The sequence below is a fragment of the Eschrichtius robustus genome, chromosome 2 (genome assembly GCF_028021215.1).
Source record: "Eschrichtius robustus isolate mEscRob2 chromosome 2, mEscRob2.pri, whole genome shotgun sequence".
Classification (NCBI taxonomy): Eukaryota; Metazoa; Chordata; class Mammalia; order Artiodactyla; family Eschrichtiidae; genus Eschrichtius; species Eschrichtius robustus.
Genome location: NC_090825.1, coordinates 26,475,887 through 26,500,262, shown reverse-complemented (window position 1 = coordinate 26,500,262; position 24,376 = coordinate 26,475,887). Strand labels below are relative to the sequence as shown.

The 24,376-nt window shown below is 41.2% G+C and overlaps 1 protein-coding gene across 7 annotated transcripts in view; it reads right to left on the bottom strand.

The window, feature by feature from the left end:
- Positions 1-9,318: 9,318 nt before the first annotated feature.
- PDZD2 (PDZ domain containing 2) overlaps positions 9,319-24,376 on the bottom strand; it is a 193,731-nt gene continuing 178,673 nt past the window's right edge. For all 7 annotated transcript variants that reach the window (XM_068535191.1, XM_068535193.1, XM_068535194.1 and 4 more), the window contains 4 exons: positions 21,789-21,890; positions 19,928-20,198; positions 17,948-18,082; positions 9,319-12,077 (listed from right to left, as the gene is read on the bottom strand). In XM_068535191.1, coding sequence (XP_068391292.1) covers positions 11,896-12,077; positions 17,948-18,082; positions 19,928-20,198; positions 21,789-21,890 — 690 coding nt within the window. In that variant the 3' untranslated portion in view covers positions 9,319-11,895. The remainder of the gene's footprint in view (positions 12,078-17,947; positions 18,083-19,927; positions 20,199-21,788; positions 21,891-24,376) is intronic.

Sequence of the window (24,376 nt, the reverse complement as noted above, 5' to 3'; positions counted from 1 at the left end):
AGAAATCCCTGGCCTGCTGAAGTAAGATTGCCTTGTGGCCTCTGATGCATTACGTTACTCAGTTCCTCCCCTCGTTTGCAAACAGATGGGTACGATACTTTTTTAAAGTATGGCAAACCCTTGAATTTGGCCACCACCTGAAGGAAAGTGAGAGGGGCTGGTGTGTGGTTCGGTGGCAATATAGGACCAATGAGTGATGACATCCAGCCTGATGATGACAGGAGTCCATGACTGCCATGCATGGCTGGCTACTCTTGCCCCAGGAACATGGAAACCACTAGTCACAAGTCTTTGTGAGGTATTTATGAAGTTTAATTCCAACTCAATGGCCTCTCCATCTTAAATGGAGATACTTATATTGTCAGATAACATTGTTCCATTTCACTTTCATCCAGATCAAGATGACTGACAACCTGAGGTAATTTCCAATTCATTGCAGTCCACTGGGTCCCAGAATGATAGCCCTGACTCTTGTAAGTTCTACATGAATGTCGTGTGTTCTTTAACATGTCGTATGTTCTTTAGCACCAAGTAAGGAAGTGATATTAAGGTTTGTCACCTTGCAGGCTACTTACTCTTCAAAGAGGCATGGATGGTAAAGTTAGATGGATATCCACACTTCCTCAGCCCAATATTAGAATTATGTAGGCAATTACTCCTGATAGAGCAGTGGTATAACTGTGATTCCCACTAGCATCATTATATACTGGTGTGCAATTTACTTTTTGCACTTACATTGTAGAGAACTTTCAGAATAAGCACACATCATTCTCTTTAATCATTTTTGGCTTCATTGTATAATTTCTCCCATTAATGGGCATTTGGGTTCTTCTCATGTTGTCCATTATTACAAACAGTATTGTAATGTATATTTTTGTACATATCTTTATATTTGATTTCTATAGGAGGAATTAATAGAAGTAAGTTTGCTCAAAGACTATGCCTTGAAAATGTAAAAGATAAAGCCAAATTTTCTAAGATTCATGTTAAGTTCCACTTCAAATTAACGTGAATGCTGGTTTCCCCACACCTTAGCTAATACCGTAGAGGGTGTCATCAGTCCTGGTCTTTGTCAAGGTAATAGTGAGGAGAATGGTCAAATTATTTTAATTATCGAAGGGTTGATTATCATTTACTATCTTTATTGGTAATTTGTATTTTTTTTCTGTGAGTTACCTGATCATGTTCTTTATTCATTTTTCTAATTTAGGGTATTGATCTTTTTATGTATTGATTCACCAGGACTTTCCATATATTGTGGATATTAACCCTGTGTCTGATGCAATTGTTTTTCTCAGTCTTTGGAGTTGGTATATATGGTAAGTATTTTTTTTCCTTTTTTCCTTTTTTTTTTCTTAACAATTCAGAAAAGTGTAAGGTGCAGTAGTGCTTAAGCATGGAATCTGTGGAGACCTTAATTATCATACTAAAGAGATCAGCATGGTATTCAGGTTTGGGGATATATATATTTCATAAAAAGTTGGGGAGGTATGTGATTAAATATAACAAATACAAAAATCATGAAAAATAGGTATAATTATATGTGTATATAAAGGTTTCATGTAATTTTTATGATTAAAATGCAAATGGAAAATCTCATAAACGAATGTATAGGCTAGTGGATTATTTGAAGGCGAACGTGCTTGCAGCCATCACCCAGGCCAGGAGATAGAACCTTGCCAGCTGTCCAGAAGCCGTTCAAGGCTTCCTCCCAATTACAACCTCCCTTACAACCTCCCTAAGTCTCTATCCCAACCCAGTATTCATCTTTAATGATTTTGTTGTGTTTCATTTTTCGTTTTATATGTCTTTTTTTGTTTCTCTCAATCTATAAGTTCTTTCCCTCATCTCTCTTATTTTTTTCCTTGCGGAATATTTGTTGATAAAATTGGATCCCTTTTCCTGTTGTTTGGATTTTGCTGATTGTATCCACATAGTGTAGTTTAATGTGTTTTATTGACCTCTACTTCCTGAGAATTGGGCGTTAGATCTGAGGCTCCGTCAGATTCGGGTTGGTTTGTGTAGGCCCTTGTTTCATCGGTGGTGGTGTGTTCTTTCATCAGGAAGCACATGGTGTCTCTCTTTTTGTGATGGTTTGTGATAGCAGCCTTGCTGTTCAGTTCTTAGATCCTGTGATTTATTGAGGTTGCATGTGGTGATATTTTAACTGTTATCATTTCTTCTTTGTTTATTAGCTAAAATATTTCTATAAAGAGAAACTTCACCTTACCTATAATACCTTTTAGTACAGTTCGTAGAGGAAAGGTAGGAGAATTTCTACATTTTATTTACCAATTTTCAAAATAGACTTGGTTCCAAAGCATTCTCCAAAGGTGACTGATTAATTTTCTTTAAGTATCTTGAACTTGTGGAAATTAACATTCTTTTATCATCATCATTTTCCTTGATGAGAAGTAGGATTCTTGATGTGGAAAAGTAGAGCTATAGCTTTAAGACAGAAGATAGAAAACCCTTGTAGTTCTAAATTCGAATCAGAAGTATTGCTGTAAACTTACAGGGTACTTTATTTCTTCCTTTTTTATTGTGGTAAAATATACGTAACATAAAATTCACCATTTCAACCATACTTAAGTGTACAGTTCAGTGCGTCTGCTTTTTGTAGTTGTGCTGCATCTGCTTTGTAAGGACATCATCATTATATACTATAATCTCTCCCTTTTAACTCTTGCTTTAGTCTTAACTCTTCAAGTAAATACATGCTTAATGCTCTCCACCAGTCCTTGTGTCATCTATCCAGTCATTCTGCTTGTCTTGCTCATTTGTTAGTAGATTCTTCTGGAAGGGCTTGTGAGACTAGTATACCCTGAGTTTTCGTATGCTGACAACAGTTTATCTGCAGCCTTTTGTTTGAAAGTCTGTTTGGATAAAATGGTTGGGCCACATTTTTTTTTTTAGTATCTTAAGTATGTTCTTTTTGGCTTAAAACATCACTGTCACTGATGATAACATGATTTTCTTTCCCTCATGAATGCCTTATTCTTTTTTGCCTGGAGCCCACGGGATTTTTTTCCCCCGATTTTTTGCCAGTGATGTTACTGCAGTATGTTTTGGTGTTGGTTGTTCTAGATCAGTATTCCCAAGTACCTGGTGTGTTCTTTCAATAGGTAGCATCAAATCTTTTTTTATTCTCAATTTCAGGAAAATTAAAGTTTTAGTAATTGTTCTGTTCCCTTGTTTAGGCTTTCTTCTTTGGGCATTGCTATTATGTATGTTGTTTTGGGTCACTTTTGCTTGGCTTCTTTTCTTTATTATTGATCTTTAAATGTTTTACTCTTTTTATCTTCTCTTCCTCTTAAGACATCCTGTTTATTTACTGTGAATGATCTTTCTAGTTTAGTCTTTTCTGAAATTAATTTCTTCCTGAGTTTTAATAACCAATTTCTGAATTTTTCTAATTTCTATTGATATCATTCATATTTTGTGTCATTTTCCTGATGTATTTTAACTCATTTTGGGGTATTATATTTTTCGTTGGTTCCCTAGGTATGTCTTTCTGGTGTGCTTTTGTTGTCTCTAGGGATTTATTTTCTCCTCATGCTCTTTTTTTCTTATGATAACTTTGTAGGGGATTTGACCTAGATTGTCTTCTGTTGCCCATGTTTACATGAAATTACTTTTCCTATTTTCAAAGGGAGATGCAGGTCAGGGTAGCTTTTCTAACTGTGTTTATTCTCTAGACCCCCTTCTTCTGTTTTTGAGTGTGAAGAAATATGGCAGCTTGCTTTCTGAGATCTGGTTCTGCCACTCTCAGCCACCTTTATCTGGACCTTCTTTTTTTTTGATCTCTGTTGTTCTTATCTTGCTCAATTTTGATTCTGTTCCCAGTAGTTTCTCCTCAGTGTGGGGCATTGGCTGATCATTTCTGAAAGCGAGAAAATGATTCAGGTTTCAGGGGCCGTTATCCAGTCGGTCCTCTGAGCTTCCGTGTTGATTATGAGGCCGAGGGTGAGGGTGTCGGGGTGGGTGTGTGTCTTAGGGGTATCAGATGCCCTGTCGCTTCCCTCCACCCTCCTGGCACAGATTCCGATACCAAACTGGTCTTGTTGCTGTTAGTAGTTTACTCCTGCTCATTTGTACCTTCTGGGGTTTGTGAGGGTACTTTCACACCTAGTTTTGTTGTAGATGTTTACCGTGGATTTTCGATACTAGTTGGTCTGGGTTGTATGTGTGTGGTGTTAGTGGTGGGGAAGGGGAAATGGGTGCTATATGAGGAAATTAAAAAACTATGTTGGGGAGTTCCCTGGTGGCCTAGTGGTTAGGATTCTGTGCTTTCACTGCCGTGGCCCGGGTTCAGTCCCTGGTCTGGGAACTGAGATTCCTGCAAGCTGTGTGGCGCGGCCAGAAAAGCAAACAAACTGTGTCACTGTTGTGTTATCTTGCCTGAATCTGCTGCTGGGAGAGCCCCCAGTGGTTTTTAGTTTGTATGTAGTCTCATTAAATTATGAGTCTTTTGCTTTATAGCTTCTGCATTTAGCCTCATATTCACTTTATGATTAAAACAGTATATTTAGCTCTTTTGATGGGTTTTTATTTTCCTTTCTTGCTTTTAAATATATGTATGGTGACTCTGGAATTTTATTTTGTTGTGAAGGATTTTGTTGCAAGGAATCCAGCTTTTTTTACCCCCCCCTAAAGTATTTAGCCAGTTTTTCCAAAATCAGCTATTGTATAATCTGTGTTTTCTGTAACTGACTTAGAATGCCCCTTTGAATTTTCTTTGAATTCAGAATCTATCTGTCATCTTTATTCCAGTGGTTTGGCTGTCCATGGAAGAGGAGACACTTTTAATTATAGTAGCTTTTTTGATGATGTTGTAATAGGGCTAGTCCCCCACTTATTATGCTTTTTCAAAATCTGGTTATTTTTACATGTTTATCCTACCAAATGGACTTTAGAATAATTTTTTTCAGGTTAAAAATTATTTTGAGATCATTGTTCAAATTTTATTACATTTATAAACTAGTTTGAGGAGAGTTGAGATTTTTAGTGTTGTCATCCTATCCCAGAATAAGCTAAACCTCCCCATTTGTTCGAGTTATTGGTTTTATGTCCCTTAATAGAATTTTGTAATTCATTTAGGTCTTTTTAAAAATAATAAATTAATTAATTATTTTTTTTTTGGCTGCGTTGGGTCTTCATTGCTGCGCTCGGGCTTTCTCTGGTTGCAGTGAGCGGGGGCTACTCTTCGTTGCGGTGCGTGGGCTTCTTCTTGTGGTGGCTTCTCATGTTGCAGAGCACGGGCTCTAGGCGTGCGGGCTCAGTAGTTGTGGCGCAGGGGCTTAGTTGCTCCGTGGCATGTGGGATCTTCCCGGACCAGGGCTCGAACCCGTGTCCCCTGCGTTGGCAGGTGGATTCTTAACCACTGTGCTACCAGGGAAGCCTTCTTTTAGGTCTTGCCAGTCCTTGCCAAAGTTAAATGTATTTTTAGTTACTATTGTGAGTGTTTCCTCTTATAATATGTTTTAATGGTTATTATTTATAAATAAGAAAGCTCTTGTTTTGGTGGATGATTTCTGATAGCCAACTTTACTGAATTCTAATATTTTAGAAGTTTTTAAATTGATGTGTTTGTGCTTACAAGTACCCAGATATATCTGTGCACACTATGATACATTTGTTTCTTCTATTTATACCTCTTTTAAAAAATTTTTGTCTGATTGTATTGGCTTGTACCTCTAGAATATTGTTATCCAACAATAACAGCAGTGAACATCCTTTTTGTGTGTATTCCTGAATCTAATGGGAATGATTCTGGAGTTTTTCCGTTAAGAGTTTGAAGCAGGCTTTTAAAAAAGTATGTCTTTCACAGGATTTTTTTTTTGTGTGTGTGTGTCCTACTGATATAATGAACTACATTCTACATTTACATTTATAGATTTCTTTTTTTTAAAAAAGAGCTCTTTATTTATTTATTTATTTTTGGCTGTGTTGGGTCTTCGTTTCTGTGCGAGGGCTTTCTCTAGTTGCGGCAAGCGGGGGCCACTCTTCATCGTGGTGCACGGGCCTCTCACTATCTTGGCCTCTCTCGTTGCGGAGCACAGGCTCCAGACGCGCAGGCTCAGTAGTTGTGGCTCACGGGCCTAGTTGCTCCGCGGCATGTGGGATCTTCCCAGACCAGGGCTTGAACCCGTGTGGCCTGCATTAGCAGGCAGATTCTCAACCACTGCGCCACCAGGGAAGCCCCTATAGATTTCTTAATTCCAAATCATTCATGCATTCCTGGAGTTAACATCACTTAGACTTGGTATCTTCTTTATTGTACTACTGGATTCATTGGCTAACGTTTAATTAGGATTTTATTTATAAATTTGTTTTGTCCATTTTCATTGTATTCTAAGCATTTTTCAAGTTCATCAAGTTCATCTTCAATGACACTGACTTGTATCCTGCAATCTGATTTGACTTGATGCTTATATGGCTTTGGTTTGGTAAGGTGGTCTCCTCAGTTTCTGTTTAGTTCTACCAGATCCACATTAATCTCATTTGATTTTCTTATCTCTTCTTTGATCTTGTGCTTCTTAGAAGCCACATTCTCTTTGAGTGCATTGAGAATATGAAGCAGTTTGTGTTTATAATTTTCTTTTGATTCCTAAGGTAGTCGTCCAAATTATTTTATCTGCCTTTTGCATACTATGTTTTAGCACCCTCCCCCCACCTTTCCCAGCTTGGTATCACGAGAAGGGCCCTTGCTCAGCCTGTGTAATGGGGGAGGTGGGGTTCTACTGAAGCCTGCCATTTGGTCAGTAATGGATACTTCAGAGCTCTGTGTTTACGCATCGTTCAGTTCCTCCCTTAGGATGAGAGAGGAAAGTTGGATACCAGATGGTTTTAACCTTTATTCAGATCTACTCAGCTGCTTTGGGGGGATCGAGAAGAAGGCTGTGATCGGTGCTTGGTGTGGCTTTTACGGGGTTGGGTGAGCAGAGGCTGCTGATCTCTGAATGGATCAGTTGAGGCCTTTCGTGGCAGGAACGTACGTGGTCGGGGCTCCCCTCAGATCAGACCATTCCTTCCCTGTTACTCCTCTGACCTGCTGAGGCTGACCAGGTGCCTGGGAAAATCAGAATGAGCCTCCCCTTTAACTTCACCTTCCCTACCATTCTGAGGAGTGGGAATGGCTCTAATTCTGGGGGCTTCCTGCTTTTTCTGGGGCTCACCTTCTGTAATTCCCTTTCTTCAAGTTAAGGGTTTTGGTGACATTCTGATATTCTTCAGAACTCTCATTTCATACTATCTTTGCTTTCTAACATTCAGAGAGAATTGTATCCCATTTCATTGTTCTCCTTCAGTTTGGTTTCAGGTTTTTTTTTTTTATTAATTAATTAATTAATTTATTTTTGGCTGTGTTGGGTCTTCGTTTCTGTGCGAGGGCTTTCTCTAGTTGTGGCAAGTGGGGGCCACTCTTCATCGCGGTGCGCGGACCTCTCACTATCGTGGCCTCTCTTGTTGCAGAGCACAGGCTCCAGACGCGCAGGCTCAGTAGTTGTGGCTCACGGGCCTAGTTGCTCTGCGGCATGTGGGATCTTCCCAGACCAGGGCTTGAACCCGTGTGGCCTGCATTAGCAGGCAGACTCTCAACCACCGCGCCACCAGGGAAGCCCCTGGTTTCAGGTTTTATTTATTATACATGGTATGTAGCCTTCAACATTCATAGAATGGGTTTGTGGCTTTTTTTTTTTTAAATTAAATTTATTTATTTAATTTATTTATTTTTGGCTGTGTTGGGTCTTCGTTGCTGCGTGCGGGCTTTCTCTAGTTGCGGCGAGCGGGGGCTGCTCTTCGTTGTGGTGCGCGGGCTTCTCATTGCGGTGGCTTCTCTTGTTGCGGAGCATGGGCTCTAGGCACGTGGGCTCAGTAGTTGTGGCTCACGGGCTCTAAAGCGCAGGCTCAGTAGTTGTGGTGCACGGATTTAGTTGCTCCGCGGCATGTGGGATCTTCCCGGACCAGGGCTCCAACCCGTGTCCCCCGCATTGGCAGGCGGGTTCTTAACCACCGTGCCACCAGGGTAGTCCCTGTGGCTATTTCTATAGTGTATTAAAACTCTCCCCCAGGAAAAAGTTCTACCCAAGTGTAGCAGTGGACTGAGCCAATCAGAATCTTAACTTTTGGAGGATATATGGAAAATCAGGCAGGTAGCAGCCTGTATGTCCAGAGAAATTCTGTGATATAGAGTGGGGCTAAAATTATAACAAAATAGCATTCATTGGTTTCTAAGTAAAGAAAAAGGTGTGAGGAATTGGGGATAAGGCTGCCAGCTAGTGGAGGGAGGAGAAGCGGGTCTGCAGAAACAGACCCACAAACAGCAGTGAAGTCCTGCCAGTGGGGAGCACTGAGTGACAACCCATGAGCCCCCGAGTTCCGTCGAGGCCTGGTCATATGCTGAGTTCTGTTCTGGGATTTTTGTGAGATGCCGTCTTGCTTTCTTCCCTTGGGCTACTCTAGTTTGGCGTCTGCATCTGAAAACCAAAACAGCCTAAAATAAAGTAGATACGTTTTATTTCACTCTGTGAAATAAGATCCCAGATCATCCAGGTATTTGGGGGGAGGGAGTGGTGAATGGGTAGGGATTTTAGGAAAAATGAAGAATGTATTCATTGTGAAGAATGAGAGAAAAAAACTGACAAGGAAACAATTGCCAAGTAGCATCCAGAGTCCAGTTGAGGTCGGAAGCCGTGAATTTATAGCAAATCACTATGTGTAGTTGTGAGATTTTTCTTTAGGAATAAGCATGTAGGCACCAAGAGGCTGGCTGGTTGGAAGGATCCTGGATTAGACGGGGCGAGGGAGCTGTGCGCCTATGGGCTGGAGGGCGATTGTTGTCCTCTACTGTGGGGTCTAATCTAAACAGACAGAGAAGGGAAGGAAACACGGGTGGGGATTCTGAAGCGGAGAAAATTGCCAGTTGCCTAGGGATTGGAGGGCCTGTTGAAATTGAAGCAGCAGAACCAGGAGGAAGGGGAGTAAGCTCCAGAAGGTCAGGAGGTTGTAAAGAAGGCATGAGATGTTTGATTTTGAGATCTCAGAGGTGGAGTGGGTTTGGATTGTGTCAGATCCTGGGTGTGGCCATGGAAGAAGAGTGGTTGCCTTGACTTCTTTTGCCTTTGTCCCTCTCACCCATTCAGGTAATCACCATTTCTTAGCTTGATGGTTTAAAAGGTTATTCTATAGATGCAGAACTAAGCAAACAAAAAACCAAGTAGTAAACAGTGTTTATTTTTTTAAAATTACTTAAAAAAGGTTGTTTATAGAGACGTGGATTTACATAACTTGGCGACAACATTTTAAAAATGTACAGGCTATTTCATATTATTGCACTTACTCTTTAATAATATATAAGGCATTTTATTTTACATAAATAAAGGATAATGTATAATATCATACAACAGGTGTGGTGCCAACTAAAAGTCAACCCTAAAATTAAATGAGCTGTGTATGGGATGATAGAAATGAAACCCAGCCTACTTCAACCTTCACGGTATATCCTTGCAACTACGATTTACATGTTATAACACAGTTACCATCATAGCTTATTGTGGATGACGGACCAGTTAAAAAACCAAAACAATGGAAGTTTTAGTAGGACAATACCATTAGTGTTCATGTCAGGAAGTTTGGGAATTTATTAGAGTAATTAGAAGTACTAGTCATGCCTTGAACACTGACGACAAATAAATAGCTTTCTATCTTAGGGTCAAAGTTTAGCTTTTGCTTCCTCCCTTAAATTCCAATTGTCGAATTCCAAGGGAACCCTTCTGGCAGGGTCCACTGGAAATGGCTGATGACTTGAATATAGTTCAGTGACCAGAGGGCTACCCTTGCACTCTTCAGATAAGAGGATTAGGAACTCTTAGAAGGAGACCAATTCCGCTGCTTCAGAAACTCCTGTCACACAGGACTGTGCATTTCTATGTAGGCACAGCTGGAAGAGTGGAGGCAAAAAATCGTTTTCAGTGTTGACTTCAAAGAGTCTCTCATCATTTAGGCAAGAAAGCAGAAGCCACAAAGCTGACCCCAGAGACTTAAAAACAATCTAGCATGCACCTTGCACTGACTTCCTATAGTATCCTACTTGGAACTGTAGTAGTGAAAAGTAGAAGCTAAATTAATCAGGTCTTTCTAGCTAACTCCTGAACTACATTCTCTTTTGTATAACCTGTTTAAAAATGAGAAATCTGGGCTCACACCAGCCAGATATTTCACTCCCATCTGAGAACCTCTCTGGGCCAGCTCCACAGAGGTTTACTGGGATTAGTCACTCAGAAATAGGTTAATTAAAGAAATCGCCGACATTAAACCTTAGCGTCACCATGCACGCAGGTATGCAACCTCACCCGTATTCCCAGGACTCAGCTGGCCTGCACCACCGAGGAAGTGGCTTGTAACTACGCAGTTCTGCTCGTTTACCTTGAAAGACTGACTCACCCTCGTTTTCCACCTTCTTCTTATGTTTTGGTAAATGAAGCTGATGAGGATTTGAGTTTTAAGAAAAGAAGGTCCAGTACGAGGGAGAAGAGCCAGCTTTGTGACGAGGAACAGCACACGGAACGGGAACAGTTACTGCGAAGAAGCTTGTGCTTCGGAAGGAGGGCAGCTGGGACGAGTGTCACAAGCAAGCGTGAGTCACAGCAGTGTTCTGCTGGGAAACATTTTTGGCAAAAGGAAGAATTTGCAAAACAGGAAAACAAAAAGAGCAGAACTTCAGTCACTGCAGACCTATGCCATTACACCCAGGTCAGGAAAATAGATCCAGTGCTTAGAAATGCTACATTTCTTAAGCTTGTTGAGAAGAGAAAGGGGGAAAAAAATCAGCCAAACAAAAGAAGGTCCCCTAAAAGGATTATTTTAAGTTCCTCTATTTGGATTATAAATCCAAGGACACTAAAAAGATAATTGATTTCTAAAACTTTAGTTTAAATTAGTGGTTGGATCTATAAAATATAGAAGTGGAAACTCAGTGACAATATTTTTGCCTGCTCTTTTGTTGACCAGTCTTGAATTCAAATATGTATTCAAGACAAGTTCCAAACTAGATGCAAGGTGCTTTCAGAGCTGGAACTTTCTGCTCATTCTAAGCAGCAAAGTTCACAGCTATTTAGTACAGTTTATCAGAACTGCATTCCCGTAAAATTGCCTTATGACGTACGCTTTTAGATCATGATCAACACTTCACGGTGATCAGTAACCACCGAGTTAGTTAAACTATGCAGCCATACATTGCACATTACACTCACTAAAAATACCACTTTCTGTATTTTGCTTTTTCATTTTTGGATAATTCCTGAGCTCAGCCTAACCATTAGGTCATAATTGATTTTCTTTTTTCAAGTCTCATTTTCTTTTCAGGATAACATACAGACCCTACAGCTCCTTCCACTGAATGTGCCTAAAAGCATTCTGTCATTTACTTACTTACTTACAAAATTATATAAAACTATAGTCCTTTTTAGTTGTGACACTTGTGTTGCCCCTCAGACTTTGTTAGCTCCCCAGTTGCCAGGATTGAGTGTGTTGGGAGAGGTGGCTAGAAGGATACGGAGGTGTCACTAAATGTTTCAAGTGAAGAAGGGCATGCCGCATCTTGTGTCCCCATCAGGAAACACAGAAGGTGTCGGGACAGGCACTGGAACAGAATGAACCCTCCTGGCCTAGGTGATCCAGGCAGAAGGTTTCTGAGTTCAGCTCCATTGCTGCTGCTTCATGTGTAAGTAAAAAACTGGAGAGTTGTTTGTTTTATCGTCCTTGCCACACCAGTGTTTCTGCGTTGTTTCAGGAACCCATTGTTTAAAGAAGTCATTCTGATTTGCTGAAGAAAGAAGGGAACTGAGAAAAGGAGATTCTGATTAATAAAAAATGTAACAAGCGCAATTAGTGTCACTACCAGTGCTTGTTGCATGAAGAATTCCTGTGCTTTCTAATTACTAACTGCACAGGTCCCTCTGGGACAGACTTCATAATATTCCAGGCATCGAAGTGCATGAGCCCAACCAGGGATTTCCCATTAATGGCAAGAACTTCATCTCCAGCTTCTATTGTTCCAGCTTGCTCAGCTGCACCACCTGAGAGAATAAATACAGAATAATAGTTTGGTACTTTCATAATATCCAGAATAAATTCCAGGTAAATGAAAAACTTACTTAAGTGAGAAATATCTCTAAACCATGTGCCTGTATTCTTCAGAGAGGGAAATTTTTCTTAAACAAGACACACAAAGCAAATACCCATAAAAAGAAATTTGACTACATAAAAAATTCAAATCTGTAACCCCTCTTTCCCCAAAACATAAGCAACTGACTATGGGAAGATATTTTGATTGTATTTAGTCAACAAATAAAATGAAACATTAGGGTTAATACCTAGCCAAGCTAGAGAACTCCAAATCAATAAAGAACACACCAAAAAAATCCAAATGACCAATAAAACAAGTTCAACTTCTACTCGTTAACAAATATAGTCTGATATACCCACATGCTGAGAATGTGATTACCGGCTCAGCAATGACTGTGGAGATTACTTAAATTATTACTTACACAAAATTTAACAGATTTCTAGACTACAGCTCTGGGTATGTTAGAGCAAGTTTATGAGCTTTTCTATTTACTTTCTTGCACATGCACATCTAAAACAATCGTATTGAAGGAATGCACACTGGCTGTGCAGGTGAAAGGACATTAAAAGAGAAAAATTCCCTCAGAAATAATTTCTGAGAAAATAATTTCCTCAGAAATATTTAATTAGATCTCAAAACACTGAGCAGATAAATCTACTTCGTTCTAAATTCCTGAAAATCACTGTTAAATATTATTTGATATCAATACACATGTAATTATAGTTGATTATACAGATTGACAAAAAAATATAGCTGGAAGAAAGTGAGTTCAAATGCAACCCACTCAAGGACAAAAACATATTATGTTGTTAATGACAGAGGCAGATGCTGTCATCGGAAAAGAGGTGAGCCTTCACCGTTACCGGTCCTACAGTGGGAGCAAAGAGACTGATTTAGTCCCCGTCATTGCTTTCTCAAGATACACATTTTTGGAAGTACCAAAGCACTGTTGTCTGACATGCCCAATTATACTCCGTTAGCATATTTCCCGATCTAGGAATATTTTACCTAAAGGCCTCAAGCAGGTTATGTGAAACGAAAGAATTTTCTGAGTGTTCATCTGGGTCTGAGGACGTGGGCTTCCAACCAACCCAAACAGGAGGCTGTGAGTGAGGGGAAAGCACGTTGAATACCTGCAGGCAGTCAGACTGGCTTGGGTTCAAGTCTGTGACTTCAAGCAAGTTACAGGTTTCCCGAAACCTCAGTTTTCTCATCTGCAAAATGGTGTTAGCCTGTCTCGTTCCCTCACTAGGTTATTACAGGGATCTAATGAGATGAAGCAGATGAAAGTCCTTGATGAACCACTCAGTACTGTTCAGACCAAAGGTAGTGCCAACTTTTTGGACTTCTTATACACGAGAGAGAAATAAACTTTTCTTTAAACCATTGTTATTTGGGGTTTTCTATTACATGGGGCCAAAGAGAATCCTAACTAATTTGATCAGGCTATGTCTCTCTCCATTTATTGAGGTTTTAAGAAAAATGCAGAACACTTTTATCTTTTTTCCAAAAAGGTCTTGCATAGTTTTCCTGTAACACACTCTTAGGTTCCTTACGGTCGTTACTGTGAATTGGTATCATACAGTACTGAATCTGCGATTAGCCTTTTTTCCCCCGTTCAGCCCTGTTTTTGAGCTGGTCCCAGTTAATGGATATAGCTCTAACTTGCTTCTTGAATTGCTATATAGTTTTCCTTTCTATGGATGTAATATATTTTACTCATCATTTTGCTACAGATAGAAATTTAAACTGTTTTATAGCTTCCATTTTAGCAAGCACTGCCAAATTTTTCCCCAGAGAGAGGAACCATTGTATATACTTCTGCCAGAAAGTATGAGTGTTCTCCTTTCCCTATATCTTGCCAACACATCATATTATGAGATTTCTTATTTATGGCCAACCTGATTTTAAAAAGATGATTCCCAATAGTTAAAATTTTCACCCAATAACTAATACAAGTTTGAGTGACCTTCCCTATATTTCTTGACCATTTAGGTTTTAACTTTTTCTATTTTCTATTCATTTCCTTTACCCAGATTTTCTCTTTATTTAGTATTTTTCTTTTTTTCTCAGCCACGCTGTGTGGCTTGTGGGATCTTAGTTCACTGACCAGGGATCGAACCCGTGCCCCCTGCAGTGGAAGCGTGGAGTCCTAACCACTGGACCGCCAGGGAAGTCCCATGTATTTTTCTTATTGAATTATAGTTCTTTATATATTCTGGAATTAGCCTTTTGTTGATTAAATACATTGTAAATATCTTCTAGTCAGTCACTTAGATTTTGTTTATGATATAATTTTTTGCCATATAGAAGTTAAACATTTTACATATGTATTCTTTCACGATGTGTTTTTGTGAAATTTTTTGCCATACAGAAGTTAAACATTTTACATATATATATATATATTCTTTCATGATGTGTATTGTGTTATAAAACCCTCCCTATAGGGTTTTAAAATAATGGTTATTGCTGATATATAGGAGATTCTATTGATTTTTTTTTTTTTTTTTTGTACGTTGATTGTGAATTCAGCGATCTTGGTGAGCTATTTATATTGGCTTGACATTTGATTCTCTTAGATTTTTTCAGTCAGGAAGAACATACAATTTGCCAATAATGACGAATTGTATTCCTATATTTCCAATCTTTATACCTCTTATCTTTTTCTTATCTTATTGTATTAACTGATATTCTTGGTAAAATGATACAGAAACATCTTTAAAAGCAGCCCAAACATAGTAAAAACAAAAAAATTTTTAAAGTGTTAAAAATTTTTTTAAAAAGCAGCCCAGATATTAGTAGTGACAGTGTTCTACCTGGATGGCTGCCGCTTCACACAAGAGGTTACAAGTAACTGTTTACTGCATTTTTTTCATCAGTAAAATCCCTGACCTTCCAGAGAGCTTTAGGGAAATATGATATTTTAACTCACTTATTACTCAAAGAATTTTTTTGTATTAGATTGATGCAAGAAATTGAAGATTGCTATATTGCTTTTGGTGTTTGAGCTAAAAGGCACAGGAAACCAAGATAAACAGAAAACCTGTACCTGTACTTAAATTTGTAAGTATGAAATAAAGGTAAGATGATGAAATCTTTGGGCAGAGCTCTAAGCCTCTACAAAGAAACTAGATTTACCAGTCTCCAAAGAGTGAAGGGGAGGGATCTGTATCATATTCAGAAATCCTTGAATGCCTTTTCCCAAGAGTAAATCTGCAGGCCTGCACACAAGGGCACTGGAAATGCTCATCCGTGGAACAGGTGCTTCTTTGTATCAATTCTTCCTCTCTATCCATTTATATAGTTTCATGGATTTCTAGCCAGATGCTAGAGACAGAGGCCAGGAAGTCACCCAGGACATTGTCCTTGCTCTGCTGGAAGGAGATCTGGGGAATGCTCATCTCCCCTGGGGCTGCTTCTCCACTTCAGCGCTGCAGATTCCATGGGATTCCTGGGCCTGGCCTCCCAGTCTCCACCTGGGCTGCTGCTTTAGCCACCTTCAGCTTCTGGCTGTTTGGCTCACAGGCCAGAAAATCCTTTCTAAGCTGTGAGCTTCTTGGCCTGCGGAGGCTGCGTGCCCTGTGGCTGATCACAGTGGCGGTGACTCCGGCACCCTTCACTGTGCGTCCTAAACACCTCCATCTTGCTGTTTTAGGCTCAGTCCTCTGAAGGTTAGTCTGTTTTCTGGCATTCATGCTGCCAGTCTGACTACTGCCTTTGTGAGCAAGCTGCAAATTTTCTGTGTGCTTTTTTTTTTTTTTTTTTGAATTAATTTTTATTTATTATTTATTTTTGGCTGTGTTGGGTCTTCATTTCTGTGCGAGAGCTTTCTCTAGTTGTGGCAAGCAGGGGCCACTCTTCTTCGCGGTGTGCGGGCCTCTCACTATCGCAGCCTCTCTTGTTGCGGAGCACAGGCTCCAGACGCGCAGGCTCAGTAGTTGTGGCTCACGGGCCTAGTTGCTCCGCGGCATGTGGGATCTTCACAGACCAGGGCTCAAACCCGTGTCCCCTGCATTAGCGGGCAGACAGATTCTCAACCAACCACTGCGCCACCAGGGAAGCCCTCTGTGTGCTTTTTAAGTTCTTTATATTTTGAAACTTTATTGTGATACATCAAGGTTTGGGTTTCTATAAAATTCATCCTGTTTTGCCCTTGATGAGAGTTTTCAGCCTGAATACTCCTATTGTTTTTCAATAGTCATGACTTCTCCAAATATTTCCTTTCTCGCGTTCTTTTTTTTTTCTTTCTTTTTCTGGCACTCCTCAATATTTCCTCCTCGTCGCTCATCACCCTTTTGTAATTTTTATCTCTTTTTTTCCCTTGTGCTGCAGTTTTTATGGTTTCTTCTTTCTTGATTTTTATAAATTCTCTCTTTGTAAGGATTTAGTATACTTTTTAATTCTATTTATTAATTTAAAAATATACTTGACTGCCTTTTTGCTAATGGGCTTCCCTGTGTGTGTCTGTTTTAACATATCTATCTGCCTGTTTCGCTTGAATACCCTCTTGCCTTGTTTCATGGCTAATATTCCTGCCTTAATTTTTTAATGGACTTTCTTGTTTATTGTGTCTGTTGGCGATTTCCTCATGTACTTTGTACACTTTGTTTTAGAGCTCTTGCTTAAGAGTGCTCTTGTAGTCAAACAAACAGTTTCATGCTTGCCTTAACTTGCCTTTCTGTGTTCTACTGCTGTCCAGTTAACATGTGTAGGGTTTTCCCTTTGCCCTGGTACCGTGAGTCTAGATGTCACACACAGCAGAGGCCTGGCTCCTGATTTATGCCTGTCCTCTGCTTGCCCCAGGGACCGTGAGCAAACAGCCTGTTTTTGGCTGCCACCCATTGACAGTTTGAGTGTGTGCTAGACTGGAAGAAAGTAGACGGGAGCCGTAGATATCCCTGGACTAGTTGGCAGATACGAAATCTCTTTATACACTTGAATAATGCATTTTATGATATTGGACAGTTCCCAAAAATCTCTTCAGCTGAATTATATTAACAATATCAGTATATATGTGTATGTTTTAATACTAACAATATCAGTATAAATATATATTGAATATATGAAACAGTATTATAGTATATAAAATATTACATATAATAGGATATATAATCAGCATATATGTATATATATAAATATATCATTAGTATAATTATATTGTTAATATAACTGCTCAGCTCAGGGAGGGACCTGAAGAGATAATTTTGAGAACTGTCCAAGATCATAAAATGCATTATTTAAGTTCATGAAGAGACCTCATATCTACCAACTATTTCACTGATATCTGCTGCGCCCATATTACTTTCTTGAAATTCAGTATTTGCAATTTTAAGTGAATATGACCTTGACCAATGTTAAGTACCCCTGACTGGCAATTCTGATGGTATTACTTAGCTTGCTGTGTTCACATCCGTAACAGCTAATCGTTAAGTAAGAACACGAAGACAGGAGCATGGAGTTAGGGGGTACAGTATTGAGGTTGGGGGCACAGACCCTGGAGCCTGGGTTCAAGCCTGATTCTGCCACTTAATCTGTGTGACCTTAGGTGCCTGCATAACTCCCCTGTGGCTCAGTTTCTTCTTTTGTAAGACAGGGATGATAATGATAGTACCCATCCTAGAGAACTGTCGTGTGGATGACATGAGTTAAAACGTGTAAAATGCTCACAACAGGGCTGACACACCGTAAACCCTGTATGTCACACAGCATTAAACAAACACACTGCAGGTTTTTTAAAACAAATTTGATTTCCAAATGGAAGGCACTGACATACACAGAAAACTGGTACTAGGCAGCAGACTGGGGTTTCTAGAACATTACCTTTGTACACTCTTTTAATGAACAGGGGCCCATCTCCAGACATAGACGATTTCCCTCCATCCAGACTCAGTCCCAGCCCAGCCGAGGTCTTCAGCACTTCAACACACAGAGCCTCGTGTGCACCTGTGCTTCTCCCTGCAGCGACAGTGTTCGTAAAGATGATGATGACTGACAGGGAACCGCAGCCCCTCCTGCCCGGTGCCCCCAGGTGTGTTCCCCGGGCACCCTCGAGTCCCGTCCACCTTGAAGTGCTGATAACGACATCTGAGACCAACTTCAGGGTTGCTCTCCCAAATCTAGAGCTGTGTTCCTGCTGTCCCTTGCCCCCCTAAGCACTCTCTGCAAGCACGGAGAAGGCATTTATGCCCAAGCAGAAATCCCCGGAAGCCAAACTGCTCTTGTCAACCCCAGATAGTCGGTGCACATCATCTCTCTCAGTGGAGAGTGAAGTCACGCTTGGGGAATCAGATTTGATTTCCTGCCAGCCTTGGCAGCCGACGGCAGCAGAGCGTCACAGCCTGGTACTGACAACCTGCAACACCCAAATGCCAGGCCTCACATGAGACGTGGAGCTTCCTTCCTTCCCCTTCTGCTCCTGTGAGGGGTACCCCTGCCTCTGGTTGTCTGTCTGCATCACACACTAGCTGCCTTCATTGCCATCTCCTGGCTCCACTGTGGGGAGAGCGTTTCCTTGGTGATGCCTGCTTCATAGCAACGAGCCTGTGCCTACTTTGTGGGCTAGTGTGGAGAGGCTGGGCTGGGGTCTATCTTGGGGGTCTGAGTAGGGATTGTAAAACTTGCCTTTTGTTTCCCTTACTTGCTCGCTGTATCAGTGAAGGATGTCTGAGTTGAGTGGAAAGGGCACTTGATTGCTTGGGAGGCAGGGGAAGGACCACAAACAAACAGATTAAACTGTCCACTTGGGGTTGAGGCCAAGCCAGAATCACTGCCTTTGAATGTAACGGCCAGTCCATTCTTGTGGTTTAGAGAAGGCCACTCCACATGGTCTGAAAGAAACTTACTAGCAGTGGGAGCAGCACTGTTTTTCAGTAGGTCATTTTACTTGCAGTTAAACAGGAAAACGGGCCCATACTGGAATCACCTGGGGAACCTTAGGGAGACATGGATGCTGGTCCCCCATCCCAGCACCCACACCCCTCAGAGTTTGACTTAATTGAGCTGGGGGATCTCCTGGGGATCAGGATTTTTTAAAAGCTTCCCAGGTGCCTCTGACATCAAGCCTACTGCATCAGGCCCCAAGTGGGCTGCTCAGTGCATGTTAAGGCATGATTGCATAGGATCTGGTAGAGCCCCGGGCAGGGGGATCTTAAGGAATAGGAATACGAAGAAATAAGTTTAAGCCCTGAACGTGCTTGCAATTTGATAACTTTGTAGAGGTTGGTTCAAGGCCAGATGCCTTGAAGGTGCCACAGGAACACTTAATGATTATAAATTTCGGGATAGTCTTCCATATCTGACTTCCTGAGTCTTAAAAGCTCCGAAAGCTGTTAGGACTAAGTGCCCGGTGGTTTCCTTCGACCGGGTACGTTTCCAGGATCCCACTGAAAATACACCAAACAGGGAATTCCCTGGCGGTCCTGTGGTTAAGACTCAGCGCTTTCACTGCCAGGGCCTGGGTTCAATCCCTGGTCGGGGAACTAAGAGCCCACAAGCCGCGTGGCCAAAAAAAAAGAAAAGAGAAGAAGAAGAAAAAAACAAACAGTTGAGACAGTGCAAGGGCAAAGGTGAGCATGACAAGGTCTGATAAATAAGGTATTTCCCTGTACTGGGAAGGGCTTTAGCTTTCTAGAAGAATGAGAGCAAGACAACTGAGCAGAGGGAAGACCAAGAACACCCCCAACACTGTGGAGGCATCTGGACAAGAAGAGGTTCTCATTTGTTCAGTGGAATCAGTGCCATTCTCAGCGAAGTCATTACAAATAGCTCAGGCCCCTGCTGGTTGTTGAACTGGTACCTTACCTGTTCCAGGCTCCAGGGGGCTGGTCTTTCTGGACAGCAAGCCCTTCCCATTGGCCATGGGAGGCTCCTGCCTGAGGGAGGGCCTGGGCCGATCACTCCCTTTCTTGATGACCACGAGGACATCTTTGTGCAGCTGTGCCTGGTGCAGAACCTTCAGGACCTCCCCGTGGGCTAAGCCAGCCAATGAGGCGCCATTGACGGACAGAAGGAAATCCCCTCGGCTCACGGTCCCTTCCTGAGAAGCTGCCCCCTGAGAAAACACCCTGTGGATCTGGGACAGGAGAGGACAAAAGCCAAGTTCATTTATGACCTCCAGTAAAAGCAAAAGGGCAAATTTGTAGTAAAGGAACTATCTAATGGCAAGTTTTCCAAATCATACAAACACTTGGTTTATCAAAAACAAACATTCCGTGTGAGGAATGGGATTAAAAATGTCAGTACCAGCACCTCAACGCATTTTTACCCTATTCTTGCTAGCATCTCAGATGTGTCTGGCACTCCACGGGGCCATAAGAGTAGAAACATGAACAGGACCTGGCCTCGTCCAAGGAAGGTGGCCTCCCTAGAGATGTCAGAGGCCTTTGAATGATATAAAATTTTAAGTTTTTGATCTTGAGAAAGAAGTGATGATTTATAAGCAAATGCAAGTTTTGGTCCGTTAGTTCTAATGTCCTGCCAATGCTTAAGCCAATAAAATGTTTAGGTGAATATGAGGATATAGACAACTGTGCTTATATGTATCAGCATCTTAAAGGTCACTCGCTATGTGTTAAAAGTGCGTCTCCCAATGCAAATCAAAACTACAACGAGGTGTCACCTCACACCAGTCAGGATGGCCATCACCAAAAAGTCTACAAACAACAAATGCTGGAGAGGGTGTGGAGAAAAGGGAACCCTCTTGCACTGTTGGTGGGAATGTAAATTGATACGGCCGCTGTGGAGAACAGTATGGAGGTTCCTTAAAAAACTAAAAATAGAACTACCATACGACCCAGCAATCCCACTACTGGGCATATACCCTGAGAAAACCATAATTCAAAAAGAGTCATGTACCACAATGTTCACTGCAGCTCTATTTACAACAGCAAGGACATGGAACCAACCTAAATGTCCATCAGCAGATGAATGGATAAAGAAGATGTGGCACATATATACAGTGGAATATTACCCAGCCATAAAAAGAAACGAAATTGAGTTATTTGTAGTGAGGTGGATGGACCTAGAGTGTGTCATACAATGTGAATTAAGTCAGAAAGAGAAAAAACAAATACCGTATGCTAACACATATATATATATGGACTCTAAAAAAAAAAAAAAAAAATGGTTCTGAAGAACCTAGGGGCAGGACAGGAATAAAGATGGAGACATAGAAAATGGGCTTGAGGACACAGGGAGGGGGAAGGGTAAGCTGGGACGAAGTGAGATAGTGACATGGACATATATATATACTACCAAATGTAAAATAGCTAGCTAGGGGGAAGCAGCTGCACAGCACAGGGAGGTCAGCTTGGTGCTTTGTGACCACCTAAGAGGGGTGGGATAGGGAGGGTGGGAGGGAGATGGCAAGAGGGAGGAGATATGGGAACATATGTATAACTGATTCACTTTGTTATAAAGCAGAAACTAACACACCATTGTAAAGCAATTATACTCCAATAAAGATGTTAAAAAAAAAAACAACACTGTGTCTCTTTGTCAATGATAACGTTATGTACTACTTTCCCCACTTTTCTGTTTGTTTTGGTGGCAGGGAACAGACACCAGCATTCTTTGAACCCACTGACATGAATTCTGTCCTGATCAAATTCTGAGGCTGCTTCAGGAGTGACTCTTCCGACAGCATCTCGACATTGTCACTTACCACAATTGATTTTGGCTCCACATCTGTGCCTCCTGCCACACTGAATCCCAGACCTGAGCCTTCTTTTTTATTCAAGACTATGAAGTAAATATCTTCTTTATTCTAGTGAAAAGAAACAGAAACAAGTATATTCCTTGTGCCAGAGTAAGGAAGTTCTGATGTCAGTCCTCCCGCAGTATTGCAGAGCTTGTCACCACTAGCCCCAGTGGTTCTTTAGGCACTTCCACACAATACTGGAAGCAGAGGGGCCATCTTGAATATCCTGCATTCCTCCTGGGTGGTGCTTATGTGGAGTTTTGAGGGTCCATCCTGTAGCTATAGAACCACCAAGAAGGTCATATGAACCAGGATAGTGGCAGGGACACGGGACACTTTAGAAGTCATTCTCGGCACCAGACTACTGTGTGTTCCCAAATCTGATCATAGCACATAATTCAGTCATGAAGAGACTTCTTTACAATTTTCTAAGCCTGCAATTGAGCAAAGCCCATGTTGTGAGCAGGAGAGAGAAGTATAGGTGCCAAGAGATAGGACAAGAGCACATTGAGGCCGTTAAGTTTTACGTCCCACCTTCCACCATGTTCAGCTTATTGGATTTTCGGTGCAGTTAATGAACTGGTAGTCATAAAACACAAAGTATGCTGAAAAATAGTACATTAAAACAACTTGTCAACTCATATTGAGACTAGAACATTCTTAGTAGGGTCCTAGGGTCAAGTAATAAAAGACTGTCCTGTGTTCCAAGCATCAATCAAAAGATTGATGCTTGGAATAAAAGCATTTAACTAAATGCTTAAAAAGATTTTAAAATTAAAAAAAAAACAGCTGGGCTAATTATTCTGAATTTGGACTTCCTTCACACACACGCTAGATAAGATTCAGCATAATTTTAAAGACCTGCGTTGCTAGGTTTCCCATGAAGTGATTTATAATCCATCAATTCAAGGTGTTCTCAAACATGGTGATTGATAGAAAAAGAATCTAATAATAACTCTCCAGGATTGCTTTGACAGAGAGAGAAAGTGAAAATGTTGGAAGAGAAAACCACCTCTGTATTGTGCTGGGGAAAGAAACCAACATTTAAAATAAACAGTGTTTAGTCCTATTAAGTCCTAAAGAGTAATCCCAAGCATTTTACACCTCTCTAAAGAAGTTCATTCAAACCAAAGCTCCGTGTGCTAACACTAGAATATCGTGCAGAACTTTGGGGGGCTGGGATTTTGACTTCATGGGCAAGTCCAAGTGCATATATGCTCAGACACTGTTCACTGGAGAGAAGAATGATGACTACACTTTCTCACAAAAACAGGAACATGTGGTCTGGGAAATGATCTCAGATATTTAAATGCCTTATTGGAGCAAAGACAGTATTTGAAAATGAGAATCTCCTGCATTCTAGGACATATCACCAAAATTCTAATTTATTCAAATTCTTTTTCCAGTTGTGTTTGAGGATACAAGTCGTCTAGAGGCTGATTGCCAGGCCAAGTGTTGCCTCTTTGAGAAACTTAATTAGCACAGCATCAGGGAAGCTAGAAGCACCGCAAGAGCTCTCCAAGGTTTGGGCGTGTTGAAGTCACAAGACCAGGGCTGTTTCCTGACTCTCTCTAATCTCTCACAGCACCTCCAGAGGTCACAGGAAGTCACTGTGTGCAGGGCCATTTTCAACACCTACAGACCATACTCTGGAAAAAAGCAAGGCAGGAAACTTCTGAAGATGGCAGAGAGAGGAGATCTCTACTCACAGCTCCTCTCTGAAATTAACTGAAGACAATAAGAAAAAGAGATAAAAGCAAGCTGCATTCTGATCAAAGGAGGAATAATCTTCAACACCTGCTGGTGGTGAATATGGAACCAGGCTGAGGGGGTGAGGGAGGCCCAGAAGATGACCCCAGGGTGGCGCTCAGCGCCCCGTTCACACAAAAAGTCTCTGCTTTGTCCGTGGTCCCTGACAGTGTGCCTCTCGCTTGTGAGGCTGGTTGAGACTTTTTGGTTTTCACCTCATGTCTAACACCGTAAAATGTCTGGAGCAAAGAGCCTGGCAAAGTGTGCACCCACTGAGCCACCTTGACTCAAAATCCCAGAGTAAGGTTTTCATGCTTTGTAACAGAAGGAGGAAGGGAGAGAATGAAATAGTCCCTCGTCCTGAAAGTAAAAAACGCAGTATGTCTCAAGGCGTTTCCTAACTTTACAGACCCAAACCAGGGGCCGAGAATCCAAAGGCGGTGGAAGCTGAAAGGAACTGGTCTCTATTCCATCCCATCTCCTCTCCATTCGGGCTCATTCCTTATTAGATGCCAATGTCACAGCCCTGCTGGGTAATAGTAGAATTTCTGGAGCAGTGTTCTCGGGTGACATCCGTGACCCAGGTACGTTACCACTCAAGAAAAACTGTTCATGTTTGCTTCTCTTCTCTGGACAGAAAATATTCATATATTAGGGTCCAAATCTCAGTGAACAGTTCTGAGAAACTAATGTGCTTCAGGGTTAGATATGGACCATTTCTTTTGTTATTGTTTATTGTCACATCCAATTTACTGAAAAACTTTACTTGTAATGACTAATCAGCTTCTTTGAAACTCTTACAC